This window comes from Marmota marmota, unplaced genomic scaffold (genome assembly GCF_001458135.2).
Source record: "Marmota marmota marmota unplaced genomic scaffold, marMar, whole genome shotgun sequence".
In the NCBI taxonomy this organism is placed as follows: domain Eukaryota; kingdom Metazoa; phylum Chordata; class Mammalia; order Rodentia; family Sciuridae; genus Marmota; species Marmota marmota.
Window position 1 is genome coordinate 30480 of NW_025999925.1, and position 15098 is coordinate 45577.

A 15098-nucleotide genomic window follows, 5' to 3' on the forward strand; every position below is an offset into this window, starting at 1 on the left:
AAATAAAGACATTGAATCTATACACAACTAAAAAAAATTTTTTTTTTAAATTCTGCTGAGCCAAAACTTGTGTTAAATTCTAGATGTTTCTAACCCATTCAATCAGAATTCTTCCTTATGCCTGTTTTTTTTTTTTTTTTTTTTTTGAGATTTTTGTTAAGCCCAGGACATGGGATCCCCGTATATGTCAATAAAGTTTATATTAAATATGTTTTAGGAGTCATAATCAGGACATTAATTATGGCATAATTTGAAGCTTCCTGCCACTATTCAAAGTAAAGAACTCTTTTTACTTTGAAATTCTAAGAGGATTTCTTACAACCTCATTTTGTTCTAAGATGTCTTTTCCATACCCCATGCTTAATCTCAAGCCAAACATGGACAAGGCTCAGTCAAGAGTAAGTTGTTTTCAGAACCAAAGAAGAACTCAGTTTTCTACAAGCAGTATCTACAAGACTTATAAAGGTCCTTGCTGTTTTTGTTGAAAAGTGCATCCCCTATGACAGACATGTATCCTGAGTCTCCTGCAAGGATAGGGGGAAATGGATGTCAGTTCCTTGCTCCCTGCTAGGAACAGTTAGTGTTCCTTGTGCAAACATTGCAATTCTACCTGTGCCCTACATAATTCACCTTAAATGTTCCAGAGTTCTACTAGCTCTAAAAAACTTAAAGTGAATCAGCTCAGCATTTGGTTCTGCATCACATGGGAACATTATTTTCTGAGGGTAACAAAGGAGGTAGCACTCATGAAAACAAATAAAACGCAACGTCAAGGTGCCAACCTTCTGACTATGTTTATTCACATTTCAACTTATGGATGGAAAGTTTTTTCCTTGCTACAAAGTTCTGTTAAACATAAATCAATAAATACCAATTACAAATCAATAAATAATAGTTACAACTTCTATCTATTGCAAGCAGAATTATAAATAAACAGATGCTACTCCTTTGGTATACACAAGACTTTTAATTTTTTTTCTGTTGTACAACTACAGTTGCCATCATTTTCCCTTTTTTTGTAGGACTTCCTTTGGGGATACAACTGTTCATTGCACATTCCTTAACACTGTCTTAACAGTTAAGATTTGTAGCAAACCAAACAACTACAAGTATTTTCAGTTAAAATTTGTTTTCAGCCAAGCAGGGTTGATTTTCTACCATGTGTTCATTGAGATATTACAAACAAAAAGGAAGCAAAGTACAAAAATGAATGTCCATATGTATGTTCATGGCCTGGAAGGAATACCAACTGGCTTGAAAGGCTTTTCCCTGTCTGGTCATCAAAATGACATGCAATAGCCATGAAGAACTCACTTAGCTAGCAGCATGGAAATCACTGAGCTGGTTATTCAAAGATTGGACAAACAGAATTCTGGGATGCTATTTCCATTTTGGTTTTCCAGTTCAAATGGTTCTAGTTGACGATACTCAAACGTCACACGATTTACTTGTTTTCCACTGGAGACCATGCGCACCACAGTGTTGTCACAGCCAATTTTCACTTGGGCTATAATTGATGGAAAAAATAAAAGTTTCCCAGCAGGTTAGAAACCATAGCCAACTCATTGCTGTTGACTAGATTATTTAAGCACAACAAAAGTGAGGCAATGAATTTTCATTTATCGTACTCGAGCCACTTTTAGTTGAAATGTGTTTTTGTTTTTATTGTAGTATATAATTAATAAGAATCCTGAAATTGAACTCAGCCTTTTTCCTCATGTACAAGAACACTGTAAACCACAACTAGCTGGAAAGAGGCAAGAGAACGTCTCCAGGCCTTTTTCCTGCTCTCCTGCAAAGCTAGGGTGTTAAAGAAGGCAAAGGTAATGAGTCATCTCTGCATAGGGGCCCTGGGTCAGTGTTCTTGATGGGGACAATACTGCCCTCCAGGGAGAGGTTGGACATTGGTAGGGGCAGTGTATGATTGTCACAACATCTGGAGTTGCTGAGGGAATGTACTGCTGGATATTTATGTAGATGAAAATATTTTCTTCGTCTAGGTAACAAATCTGATTTACACATTTAAAATCATTTGCATGGGGCAGGGCTGGGGTTGTGGCTCAGTGGTAGAGCACTTGCCTGGCATGCATTAGGTACTGGGTTCAATCTTCAGCACTACATAAAAATAAATAAAGGTATTGTATCCATCAACAACGAAAAAAAAAAGAGGAATCAGGGGTTATGGTTGCAGGAAAAATGGTGGAATGTGATGGACATTATTACCCTAGATACATGTATGATTGCACATATAATGCAACACTACACTATGTACAAAGAAATGAAAAGTTGTGCTGCAATTGTGCACAATGAATCAAAACGCATTCTGCTTTCATGTATACCTAATTAAATTAAATAAATAAAATTTTCAAAAATAATCATGTGCAAGGTGCAGAAATGCCCTGATTATACCAGCTTTTGTTCTATTGTCCACTTGAATGCTTCCTCATTTTTTTTTCTTTCTCATGTGGAATAGCTTAAAACATTCTTACTTGTCTCACATTCAATATTTTCATTATCTGTATAAGCATGTGACAACTTTTATATCTCTTTTCATGAAGTTATGCATGAACAGTTATATATTAAAGGTCATATTTTATTAAAAATTGCTTTCTTCTTATTTCTCTAGCCTCAAATTGGTTCCTGAAGCAAGAATTTTCAGTCTTACAATAATTCTTTCTGCTCAGTCCCCCTGCCCATACCTATTGTTTCTTAAGGTGTGGCTAAATTCTAAGAAATGGCATTGTAATTGTGTAACAGGTAGCTTACAAATATTACCTGGGCTTAAAGGAAGTAAAACAATTCTGTAATGTTAGTGAGGTAAAGTCAATTTGAAAATACAACAAATATAAACTGTATAATCATTTTTAAATAAGTTCCAGAGATCCTAGGGTAACTTCTTCCAGGAGAGCCAAATTTGTCTTTATTTAAATAATTTGGAAAATCATTCTTTTTTTAAAATTTTTAATATTTATTTTTTAGTTTTCGGCAGACACAACATCTTTATTTGTATGTGGTGCTGAGGATCGAACCTGGGCCACACGCATGCCAGGCAAGCGTGCTACCGCTTGAGCCACATCCCCAGCCCTGAAAATCATTCTTTTTTTCAGATCTTGCTTTGGATTTTAATCTATATAATATGCCTTATTTCCTCTAGTTAATCTGCATATAATTTGTCTAAAATTTCACCTAATTTCTAATTAAATTTATATCTACATATTTTTTTAACAATTTAGGAGAAACTCATAAAAACAGAGTGGATAAAAAAATCTAAAATATCTAAAATGAGCCACAGAGTGATATAGGTCAAGCCTTAAAAGCATCTTAATATTGGTTTTCATTATCTAGATAATTTAAGCAAAAAAAAATTATTTTGGGGCCTCAATCTTATCCTTTTGCCTTATTGAAGTCATATAATTCCAGCAGAAAAAAAATGAACTTTGCTTCAATTATTTAAATTTTAAGGCATGCATGTTATTCAGTCCCAGTCTTTTTTTTTAAGTTGTAAATGGACACAATGCCTTTATTTTATTTGTTTATTTTTATGTGGTGCCGAGGATTGAACCCAGTGCCTCACATATGCTAGGCAAGTGCTCTACCACTGAGCCACAACCCAGCCCTTAAGTCCCAATCTTTTTACCCTATTCACATACACATCCTCAAGGTCTTCTCTCCACGCAGTGCCTCAGAGGAAACATGAGCCAGGTCAGAAAAACCATGCATACAAACATCTGGAACCAGGGCTCAGGTGTTGGCATAAATGAATCGTCTAATCTTCAGCAATGTGGGCTTTTAGAAATCCACCCTTTCTTACTTCCATGAGAAAGCTTTCCTTGAGCTCAGTTCTGCCTTTAATCTCATCTGAAACTGTAAGGATTCTGGCTTTGGAAATGTACAAGGCAGTGTTCCTCTGGTAAGCAAACTCACAGGGGGTAACAGGCCCCTGTTTTCCGTGGTTGTTATATTCTGCAGTTTTTCCCAGGAACTAGTAAGATGACTAATACATGCTCAATGCCTAGCTGCTATGGTAATGTCCTTCGTGAGGAGGATCTGTGCTAGAGTCTTATCAGCCTTGACCTTAATCTCAGACACTCAGCTTTTAGAAATAAAGAAACTCTCTTGTTAGACAACACAGTTATGTCACTGAGCCCTAACCTGCCCATATAACAGTAACTTTATTCATTGAAAAATATGTTCTAATGATACCAATGAACTAAGATAATCTATGGATATAAATAAAGCTGGCAGCTCAGACGAGCACCTCTTTTACTTTGCCCTCTGTATCTTGCTTCTGTCTATTTTCTTTACCTGAAACTTTTTCATTCAGGGTATCCACAAAGGTAGAGGACACATCGGGCCTTAGTTCTTACCTGTGTGTATTAATTCTGTTTCAGAGATATCCAGGTACCAGCATGAGTTCAGAGAGAAAATACTGGTGTGCTGATCTGGTTTTAATTATACCAAGGCACAACTAACAAAATGATTGTCTGTTTTGTAGCTTCATTACCTAGCTGATAATATCTGTGGTGACAGGACAGGAAGTGTCTTTAAGATTAGACACTTGTGTGTTTCATTTCTGTTTTACTTTTGTCTCTGTAATGGTAACCGGAGATTCCTGTACCTAAAGTACAAGTATGGAAGTGATTCTTACAGAAATATTTTATATAATCCACCCCCCAACACACACATACATATTTGATTAGATTGGTATGAGCATCAGTAATTTCCACCTATCCTCACTGACCTGAGCATAATAATGACATGGAAAATCCTCATTGGTTCCTGATAAAGAAGATCTGGTTCTATCTGGCAACTATGCACTAAGTCATTTATAACTGGTGCCCACTTTTGGATTTCAGAATTTACCTCTGGATCCTATTGGCCTTTGAGAGACTGGTTTGGCTGTCACAAGTTAGGGATATTCGACAGTTCAGAAAATTTCTGAAAAAGCTTACCTCTTTGGTGTTCATTTACTATGACTAATATACTTATTCACATACATAGAAACTTAAATAGTATTTCATTATTATACTATTATTAATTGATGATAGATCTACTATTGAATCATTTTAGTTGGTAAGCAACCCTTTAGTCTTCAGGAAATGAAAGCAGGGACCACTAAGAACATGGAAAGAATTGAAAAGCTTTGTATTTTTCACAGTTCTACTTAGGACCAACCTTAAATATATGTCCTAATTGTTCCATAGGTTTATCTCTTTATGTCAGATTTTTGGTAATAGAGTTTGATATTATACATAGGCCTAACTGTATTTCCATACTGGCTCAACATATAAAATGAAAGATTTTTGTGGTGGAATTCATCTTCCAAAATGTATTTTTAAAAATTTGGGTATTTTATGCAAGAAAATGTTAACTCACCAGCGCCATGAAAGGGGTAGCAAAGATCAGCTAAAGGCATCATCTTGGAAGGGTCCAATCCAGTTCCACCCAGCAATTCCACAAAGTCTCCTATTCCCCCACAACCTGCAGGGGGTTTCTAAGAGAATAAAGCACCAAAGAATACATTTAAACAAATTACAAAAGCCAAACTATTTGGTCAATGGTGGATAGTCGAATTCACTCAATCAGCCTTCAACATCCTAGCAGCATCATTGAATTTAACATCTGAGACTCCGGAAATGAAGACATTTTTAACAGAAAAAAAAATCACAAGAATTGCTTTTCTAAACCAGTTGAGTAATCATTTTTTTAAATGTGTGTGCCTGGTATTTTTTTTTCATAATTTTAAGCTTAAGGGCCGGAAGCTTGATATAAAATGTATGAAAATGGAATCCAAAAATGCTTTGCTTTTCAAATCTCTTGGACATACATACTGAATTATTTGAATTTCTTAATGCATGAAGTCAGAGTTAAATAAAGTTGATTATCGGCATTTTATAAGTTGGGCATGCACATTGGTTTTTCCCTTTGACTCACCACTTTCTCTTCTTTAGAAAAGAATTTCTCCATGTTGGAACACATCTTTTCTACCAATAAGGGTTTATTTTGATTATGAGTATATTTTTAAAAGGATAAAATTCTGATTTGGGGGCCCAAGTTAGCTAGACTTATATCACCTTCAAAGCTCAGAAGGGACCTCTGCTTGGTTTAATGCTCTGTGGTCTCTGTGTTGAAATTCCTAATAATTTTTAAAATAATGGTCCTCACATTTTCATTTCATATTGTCTCCCACAATTTGTGTAGTCAGTTTGGCCTGTGAATCTTTTCTTCATGGAAGTGAATTTATTAAGTGGCATGTGACAGTTGCCCAGAAGTTAAACAGATAGACCCTGACACACAGGAACCAAAATCTAGATAGGGAACTTTAAAACACACACATGTACGTGTGTGCGCACATGCGTGCGCGCGTGCACACGCACACACACACACACACACACACACTCCAACATTTAGAAAGACACTGAAAAACAGCTGGAATGAAACTACAAGTTAGAAGATAACTTATAATAGCAATTGCTTAGCTAATGAATTGGCAAATGTTTTTTGTTTTTTATTTTTTATTGTTTTGGCACTGGAGATTTAACTCAGGGGCTCTTTTCCACTAGGCTACATACTCTGCCCTTTTAATTTTATTTTGAGAAAATGTCTTACTAATTTGTTTAGGACCTCACTGAGTTGCTGAAACTGGTCCTGAACTAGCAATCCTTCTGTTTCAACCTCCCAAGTTGCTGGAATCAGAGGTGTGCAGCATCTGGTGGGGACATCTTTTTTTTTTTTAATTTTTTTTAAAAGATGTTTTTAGTTGTTGATGGACCTTTATTTATTTATTTATATGTGGTGCTGAGAATCGAACCCAGTGCCTCACACATGCTAGGTAAGCACTCTACCACTGAGCCACAACCCCAGCCCTGGGACATCAATTTTTAAAGGGCCTACTATGTGCAGCGTTCTAGGCTTAGGTTCTTTTCACATAATTTCATCAAATGATGAAATAGAGATTTAATTAGCCCCACTGTGCACAAGGTTTCATGTTTGTGAATTGAGAGTTAATGAGCTACTTAGTGGTGAAGGGAAAAAAGACTAAACTGCCTTTCCCTTGAGTAGAGGATGTCCTGGGGGAACATCTCTACAGACTAAAGTTTCCACTCAGTTCTTTAGGTTCCAAATTTCAGCAGGTGAGAGAGAGAGGAAAAAAAATGGGAATTTAAAAAGTTGGTAAGAAGTGGGAACTAAAATGAGGGAACCAGAACAAGAGACAAGGAAGTTAGGTGGACCTATTCCTAAGTGTTGAATGACATTTCTGTCTTCTTTGTAATCCTATGCAGTTTTCTTATAAACAATGGCAGAAACTGAGTTGAGTAGGGACCTATCTGGGGTTCCATTCTTCAGCGGCGATCCTTGAGATGTCTTTCTTGAGATTCTAAGTTACTATCCATCTCTTGCTAGGTTACAACAATGTGCCAAAGGAGTACCTAGACTCCTTGTACCTAATGTAGAGTTCCCCACTGTACTCAATGTGCAAACTGAAGCTTCCCTTGGTGAAACTCACTTTCCAATGCATAAGAAAGCTGGAATGTTTTATTTTAGGAAATAGTCTTGATGGATACACAAATAACAACCAAAGAGACATCTATCTCCTGAGGACCGTGAAAACAGCAACATGGTCCCTACAGCCCATTCACTGTGTGGAAGCCAGAGGGCCTTTAGACATAAATATATATCAGGTCATGTTGCTTTCCTGTTTGACCTCTCCAGTGGTTTCTCATTTTATTTAATATGGGCAACAGGGTTCACCACACTATTGTGTTGCCCATCTCCCTAAGACATCTCACACAAGTCCCCGCTACCTTGTCTTCTTCCCATTTCTAGAACCCAGCAGGTTCAGTCCTGTCTCTCAGCCTCAGCACCACTGTTGCCTTTACTCTTTCTTTTTTCCCCAGATCTGGCTCCTGATCTATTACTCAGGTCTCGCTTTAAATGTCTCCTTCTTAGAAGATTTCTTTCCTGATTACCTTATATCAGATAGTTCCTCCCTCTCTTCACCTCCTTGTTCCCAGTTTATTGTCTATCAAACCACTGAGCTGCATTTTCTGTACAGCACTTGCCCCTACTAGAAATGCATGGCAGCTTTGCCTGTCTTAGGACCTGTCTTGCTCATTGCCAATTTTCAGCATCAGAAAATATTTTTTTTGGCGGGGGGGGGGGGGNGGGGGGGGGGGGGGGGGGGGGGGGGGGGGGGGGGGGGGGGGGTAACCCGGGATTAAACTCAGGGGCCCTCAACCACTGAGCTGCATCCCCAGCCCTATTTTGTATTTTATTTAGAGACAGGGGTCTCACTGAGAAGAATAAATGCCTAGGACACTGGAGGCTCTAAACTGTTAAGAGGAAACACTAACATTATTTCTTATAGCCTCAGTACTGAAAGGACAGATCTCTTCATCTGCTATCACACCGCCTTTTACATCAAGAATGGCATGCAAACAATATCAAGCCAAGAAGACTAGAACAAAGATATTAAAAGATGTGCTTATCAAAGAACTATTCTTCCATTAAGGTCCAACTTTAAAAAAAAAAATGGCAGTGACCCATGAATTTAGGACTAGAGGAAATTGGAAATTTGCTTTTCTCAGTCCCGGTCCTATTAATTTGGCTTCACTTGAATCTGTCTGATTAGGAACTATGACTATCTTTTTAAAAAATATATTTATTTTTTAGTTATAGGTGGACACAGTATCTTTATTTTATTTTCATGTGGTGCTAAGGATAGAACCCAGTGCCTCTCACATGCTAAGCAAGCGCTTTACCTCTGAGCCACAATCCCAGCCCACTATGACCACTTTGATACCAGCAAATATGTGTCATCTTAACTTGGTCATATGAGAAAGTAATAGGAAATAAGGATGATTCATAGGGAAAACGCTACCAGTACAAGTAAATGTGGATAAGTTCAACATTAATTTTAAGGTCCATTCAGAAATTCATTTGAAAGAAAATTGATATGGATTATCAACTAATATTTTCATGCAAAATGGATAAAATTTAATGTATTTCAAACAACTCCTCAAAACTTTACTGCCTTTGAAATATAAAAAATCCAATTTTGTATTTTATGCTACAGTTAGCATTCCTTCATACCACAGTTCTGTCAATGAGATACTTCCTTCATGTCAAAAAAAAAAAATTCCAATAATCAGAAACAGCTGTGTAGATGACTCACAGGAGGTTCTGCTAGGAGAGAATTTTTGTAAAAGAGGCAAGTACAAGAGAGTTCAATTGTAATTACATACTACAACTTTACCAGTTGAAAGCATTTCTTACATCACAAGAAAAGTATTGAAATAGTCAGAATGGGCACCTGAGTAGGGTTCTGACAGCATAACAGAAATAGAAGAGGGCTTTTGTTAAAGAAGCTGGGGCAAACATGAGATTTAATAACCACAGGGACATGATACTCCAATTTGCTGATGCCAGGTTTCCTTTTCCTCTGATAAAGCTGTGGCTTTACCAAATGATTAGGAAGCAAGTAAGTCACTCACCTTTGACTGAACACCATGTAAGCGTCCCAGAGTAAGATCAGATATTTTGATCACTACTGGATAAATTATGGAGAAGCTGCAGTTTCGATGCTGGTGTGGAACTACCAGGGTGAATCTTCCATTTGGAGTCTGAGAGATGACATTGCAAGCTTTGTAGGAAACAAAATGTTACATTTGCATTACTTGGTTTGCTGGGTTTTAATAGAAGTTTATTGTCTCCTTATCCTAGATTTATGTTCATGGCCTAGAATCTTGTGCCAGGAAGAGAATATATATCACATGACGATTTGGAGAAAGTAAAGAGTCGGGGAATAAATCATCACTGATATTTAGATATTGTCAGGAGACCCTGGGCGCAAGGGGGCTTCTCACTTTATCTCACAGGGTTCTGTTTTCTACAACAACAAGACATGAACTGTTAACCAGACAAACAATACTAACTGGTGTATTGTTCTATGAAGACTTCTGTCAACTAGGATCTAGGTTCAAGCTAGGAATATGGAACAATCCAGGCTTAAAGGTGAGGCTGGAACTCCAACTCTGTCTGTCTGAAGTCTTCACTCATAGAATTTGGAGCCATAATGTTGTTTAAAAAAATAAATAAATAAATAAACAAATAGGGCTGGGGTTGTGGCTCAGAGGTAAAGCGTTTGCCTAGCATGCATTAGGCACTGGGTTCAATCTCAGCACCACATAAAAATAAAATAAAGATATTGTACCCACCTATAACCAAAAAATAAATATTAAAAAAATTAATAAAAATAAACAAATAATTTTATTTTAAAATAGCAACAAGATAGGCTGGGAAAAATAGCAAGCTTAAGTCTAATAAATATTTGCCAAATGTTCAGTGATATTGATTAAAACAAATTTAAAAAAATCAGTTGTAGATGGACATAATACCTTTATTCTATTTACTTATCTATTTATTTATTTTATGTGATGCTGAAGATCAAACCCAGTGCCTCACATGTGCCAGGCAACCACTCTACCACTGAACCACAATCCCAGCCCCCAAAAGGTAAGCTTTTAACATTCAATTACTCTCCGGAATTTCTGGAAATTTTTTTGTTTTGTATCTCAAATCTAGACTTGTATTTATTTTTCTAACTTTGAAACAGAAGAATTTGCATTTTTTGCTGATTATAGCAAAAGTTCCTGGTTAATCAGAAAAAGTCTGATTAACCCACCTCTTGCCTCCTTCTTATATTTTTAATCACACTTTTAATTTCAAAAAGAACTGAAATTTCATAATTCTAGAAGACTTCTTTTGACTTCTCACCAAATGTAGGAGAAACATTTTCTTTTGTCCTCAAGAATTATTCTGTACCAGTCCTCAGAAACTGCCTTTTCTGGAGGCAGGGGAGCTTCTTTCAAAAAAATTATTGTTTATTTTTTAAAAAATAGAAATCAGAAGACTAGTAGTACATTATTCTTGGGCAGATTAGGCCCCATCCTTCAACTTCTTGAAGTATTAATATTAATACTAGTATATGTAACCTAAATGGTTGATATTCTTTCATCTTCTGATTTTTAAAAATGTTTTTCTTCTAATAGGAAAAAATAAGCCAATGAGTGAACTCGATTTAATTAAAATAATGGGCTTCAGGCCTGAACTGTAGTTTTATAGAATATGTGTGTCTCCACCAGAAATGAAATAAATTAGGGTGGTGAGTTCAGTATCAGAAGACAACACAAAAGTATTCTGGTTCAATCCTCTGCTCAGGACATGACATCTGTCCACCATGTCTCTGATATGCAGCCTTTCAGTTTTTGCCTAGGTAGTTCTAGATCACAACTTCATATCTCATCCTTCAAGCTTATCCTGGATCAGTGGAATGACTTGGGAAATTGATGTTTCCCACTGAAAACATTGTAGTATCTTAGGAGATCTGAACAAGACTTTGGAGGAAAAAATAGAATTGTATCCACCCTAAATTAGTATACTACTTAGCCTGGGAAATAAATTAACAAGTGTGACTTGATTTTCATAATAATGATCAGAAAATAACCCTTAGATCATTTCCAATTATAAGTGAATTTCCATTCACATCATTTCTCAGTTCAAATTTTCTAAGTCTGTGAGATAATGCTATTTTGGAAAAGCAATTTGACTCCCCTCATTCCCCAAGTCCTGTCTTATTACTGAGAATGCAGGAAAATCACTTACGAAAGAGGTTGGGGTCTGTCTTTATGGTTAGTGTGAAACCATTTCCTGGTTCATGGACCCTGAAGAAGATCATGGCCACATTCTGGGAGGATCTGATGCTCCTTCGGCTAAGACCACTCTCACAGAAATCTATGTACCGCTCAGTGGTGGGGAGAGGATGATCCTGGGAGCTGGGGAATTTCTCCCCCTTAAGGATCCAACCATCAAATACCTTCCAAAAAAATAACAATACAGACACAGATGGTCACTTTCATCAATTCCTGAGATCATGGGTATGTTGAAATGGGGGAAAAGTTACCCAGCAGTAAGCCTTCAGTGGTAAGTGACAAATTGGCAGCCGACCCCCTGCCTGCTTCCTTTCCATTTGTATGTATTCTGACTGTGAAAGTTCATTGTAAGTAATATTATTAACCAGTTAATGCTTTTTTTTATGTATAAGACTTGATGTTGTCAAATAGAGAGATTTTCTTATACTTTATTTTTATCATTTCAACCATTTTGGTAAAATGAAATCATAAATAATATACATTTTTATTTTGATCATATTTTCTATATCTCACCTTCAGAAGAATTCCACCAAAGCATAACTTGGATTTCATTCAGCTCCTTTCTTTCCTCTAGTTACAAAATATGAACAAAATATCTCAAAAATAGGTAGCAAAAGAAAAAACAGGGGCAGCAATTTTATCTGCCAGTGTACAAAAACTTATTCTTCTCTCTCTCCTCCTCCTCTCTCTCTCTCTCTCTCTCTCTCTCTCTCTCTCTCTCTCTCTCACACACACACACACACACACACACACACACACACACACAGAGAGACACACACTCACCCCTCTACCCCCCACCCCACCCCAGCCAACTCACTCTTGGATGCAAGTCACCAGGTCCATGGTAGCCTGGAGACTGGGCAGTCAGAGGTTCTCTCATTTCCCATTTAACTTCCCATGGGTGGAAGGGTGGATTCACACATCACCCTTGAAGTGCGCACACGACTTCAGGGTGTGTGCTCAGTAGAGGCTGAGAGAAGGCTGAGGCGGCCACAGGGTCTTAGGAGTCTGCACTGAGAGCCAAGCAAGAGAGCAGATGGCAAAAGAGGGCAGGCGCTCCTGAAAGAGGAGGAAGCAGCCTTCAGAGCAGGCAAGCGGTTCGGGGCCAGGGGGTTGCCATGGAGGACCAGGTGCCAAGAGGAGTTGAAGCCCGGCCGGTGGGGACAGGGAAGCAGAGGCCCCTTGGTCGCGGCGACCTGTGCACCTGCAGAGGACAGGACAAGATGCAGGGCCTGACGACCCGGTGGGCGCGTGTCCCCGCAACCACTGCTCCCCTCCCTCCCCCCTCTCCCCCCTGCAATGCTTGCAGGGGAGGGGGCTTTCCGTCTGGTGAGGCCGCTGACTAAGCTCCCACAGGGGTTTGAATCAGGGTGCTTCTTCCACAGTCGGTCCTTTCCTGGACACTGGACAGAGGGGTCTGTGCCCTTCCTCAGGGCGGTGCTGTGCGCGTGCTGGTCGTTGACTGGTACCAACAAGGCGCAGAGCCCTCCGACCATGGCACTGGGTCCGAAGGGGGTGACTGCGGNCTCTCTGCCCCTTAACTCATGGGAGCTTAGTTACCATGGGTTACCCTTTCTCAGTGACAAAGTGCGTGGTGATGACGAGGGTCCAGCTCTCAGTCACAAATTTTCAGCTTGGCCCAGCATTATTCACGAATGATTTCGATCACAACTTAGTGAATTAAAAGTGTGGGAGAAAGAATGAGGCAGGGACAAAGAATAAGGAAGGACATTTTACTTGATCTTCCAAATACTTCATTATACTTCCTGTGAACATTTGGAAATTTTTCATTTTTGCAAACAAAATCAACAAAGTTATACACATGCATAAAAATACCCAAATACAAATGACCTTATCCTACCTTGTCACATCAACTTGGATGGAATCATGCTGGAAATTGTCAGAGTACAGTACTTACGCAATTGTTCATACTACTCACCAAGAAACTTGAGGCATTTTTAGCTCCAAAACTTTGACAGAAATTGAAGTCTGATTTTGTAGAACATTGCCGTAATGCAATTACAAACTTTCTTCCTGTCCCTTATTCTTTGCTGTATCCTGGTTCAGTTTCTTATAAGTATTTCCTTAATGGAAAACTAACTTTCTGTGGTTTGTGGACTTCTGAATTTTAGCTCAGCTCTGTCACTTCACCCAGTTATTTATATTATGTATACACTCCTTAACAGGTAACTGCACCATAAATTGAGTAGCCACCTGAACCACTGGGAGAGTGTTGTCTACTCAATGGGTACACATTCCTGGATTACTTCTGTATTACGGTAGAAAGAACAGCTAAGAAGCTATTTTGTTACTGCTCACTAGCAAATGTACAGGTCTAATTAAATGACTTAGGGGTCCAGACATAAGTTAGGTATACACTTCTCTTCCCTGATTAACAGAGAAGAGCATTGCTTCTGCTGTATGTTTATAATTATGGGGAATATGGAGATGCTCTGCTTTTGGCTTTACTACCCCCCCCCCCTTTTTTTTTCCTGTGGTGCTGGGGATTAAGCCCAAAGCCTTAGTGCATGTGACACAAGTACTTTACCAACTGAGTTATATCCCCATCCCACTCCCTCCTTTCTTATAAAGCACCTAGTAGTGTTATTAAAATTATCAATACACAATTAGACCATACTGCAGGTTTTAATGGAAGGAAATAGCTATAGTTTTGGTTTAAAAAATACTCAAATTTAACAGTAATTTGCCTAGTAGTGTCAGAAGTTAATATTTTCATATTCAGGACAATTCTGAGCTTTGTAGGGACTGCACCTTCATTAAACAGGAGGTCTTCTTACCCCAGCCTAACTTTATAAATACTCCTCAGACCTCAGAGGGGGGAAAGAGGAAGAACACTGGCATCTATGTCATTCTCTCCATCCTAGTGACTGTTTAGATGTCTGAGTTTTAGAAAGAATATAAAGCTATATGAGAGGAATAAAAGAGGAGAGAAACAAATTGCTTAACCCCCACTAACTTGGCCTCAAATGTGGTATCATCCTCATGTCCATCTCCCACTTCATTTGGGCCCAGAGAGAACCTCAGGCACATTCACCTTGCATGCCAAGGGCTCATTCTCCTTTCATACCAACTTAGCCACAACCCTGGCTTACTTAGAACTGGAACTCACTTGGAGAACTCTGTCTTTCCCACTTGGGGGTCTGGCAACTTGTGTCCTCCCAGCTCAGTGCTACTTATTAGCATCACCAAAGAGACACTGTTCTCCAACATGCCCCCGCTCCACACAAATGTCAGCCACTGGTGCATGGATAACAATGATATTCCCAAAGTGCTTTCATGAAGCTCTTTCCTCAAGAAACACGCACATGAATGCAAGCAAACATAAGACTGATAGGTAGTATCTGACGTTGCACAACAATTCACAAA

At 38.4% G+C, this 15098-nt stretch overlaps 1 protein-coding gene across 1 annotated transcript; it reads right to left on the reverse strand.

Moving 5' to 3' along the window:
- Window positions 1-771: 771 nt before the first annotated feature.
- LOC107152347 (corticotropin releasing hormone binding protein) lies at window positions 772-11896 on the reverse strand. Its single transcript, XM_015497884.2, has 4 exons — window positions 11665-11896; window positions 9495-9643; window positions 5377-5494; window positions 772-1507 (listed from the first exon to the last, which is right to left on the reverse strand). Exons 1-4 carry the CDS (start codon window positions 11735-11737, stop codon window positions 1350-1352), a joined length of 498 nt encoding a protein of 165 aa, XP_015353370.2. The 5' UTR covers window positions 11738-11896; the 3' UTR covers window positions 772-1349.
- Window positions 11897-15098: the final 3202 nt, after the last annotated feature.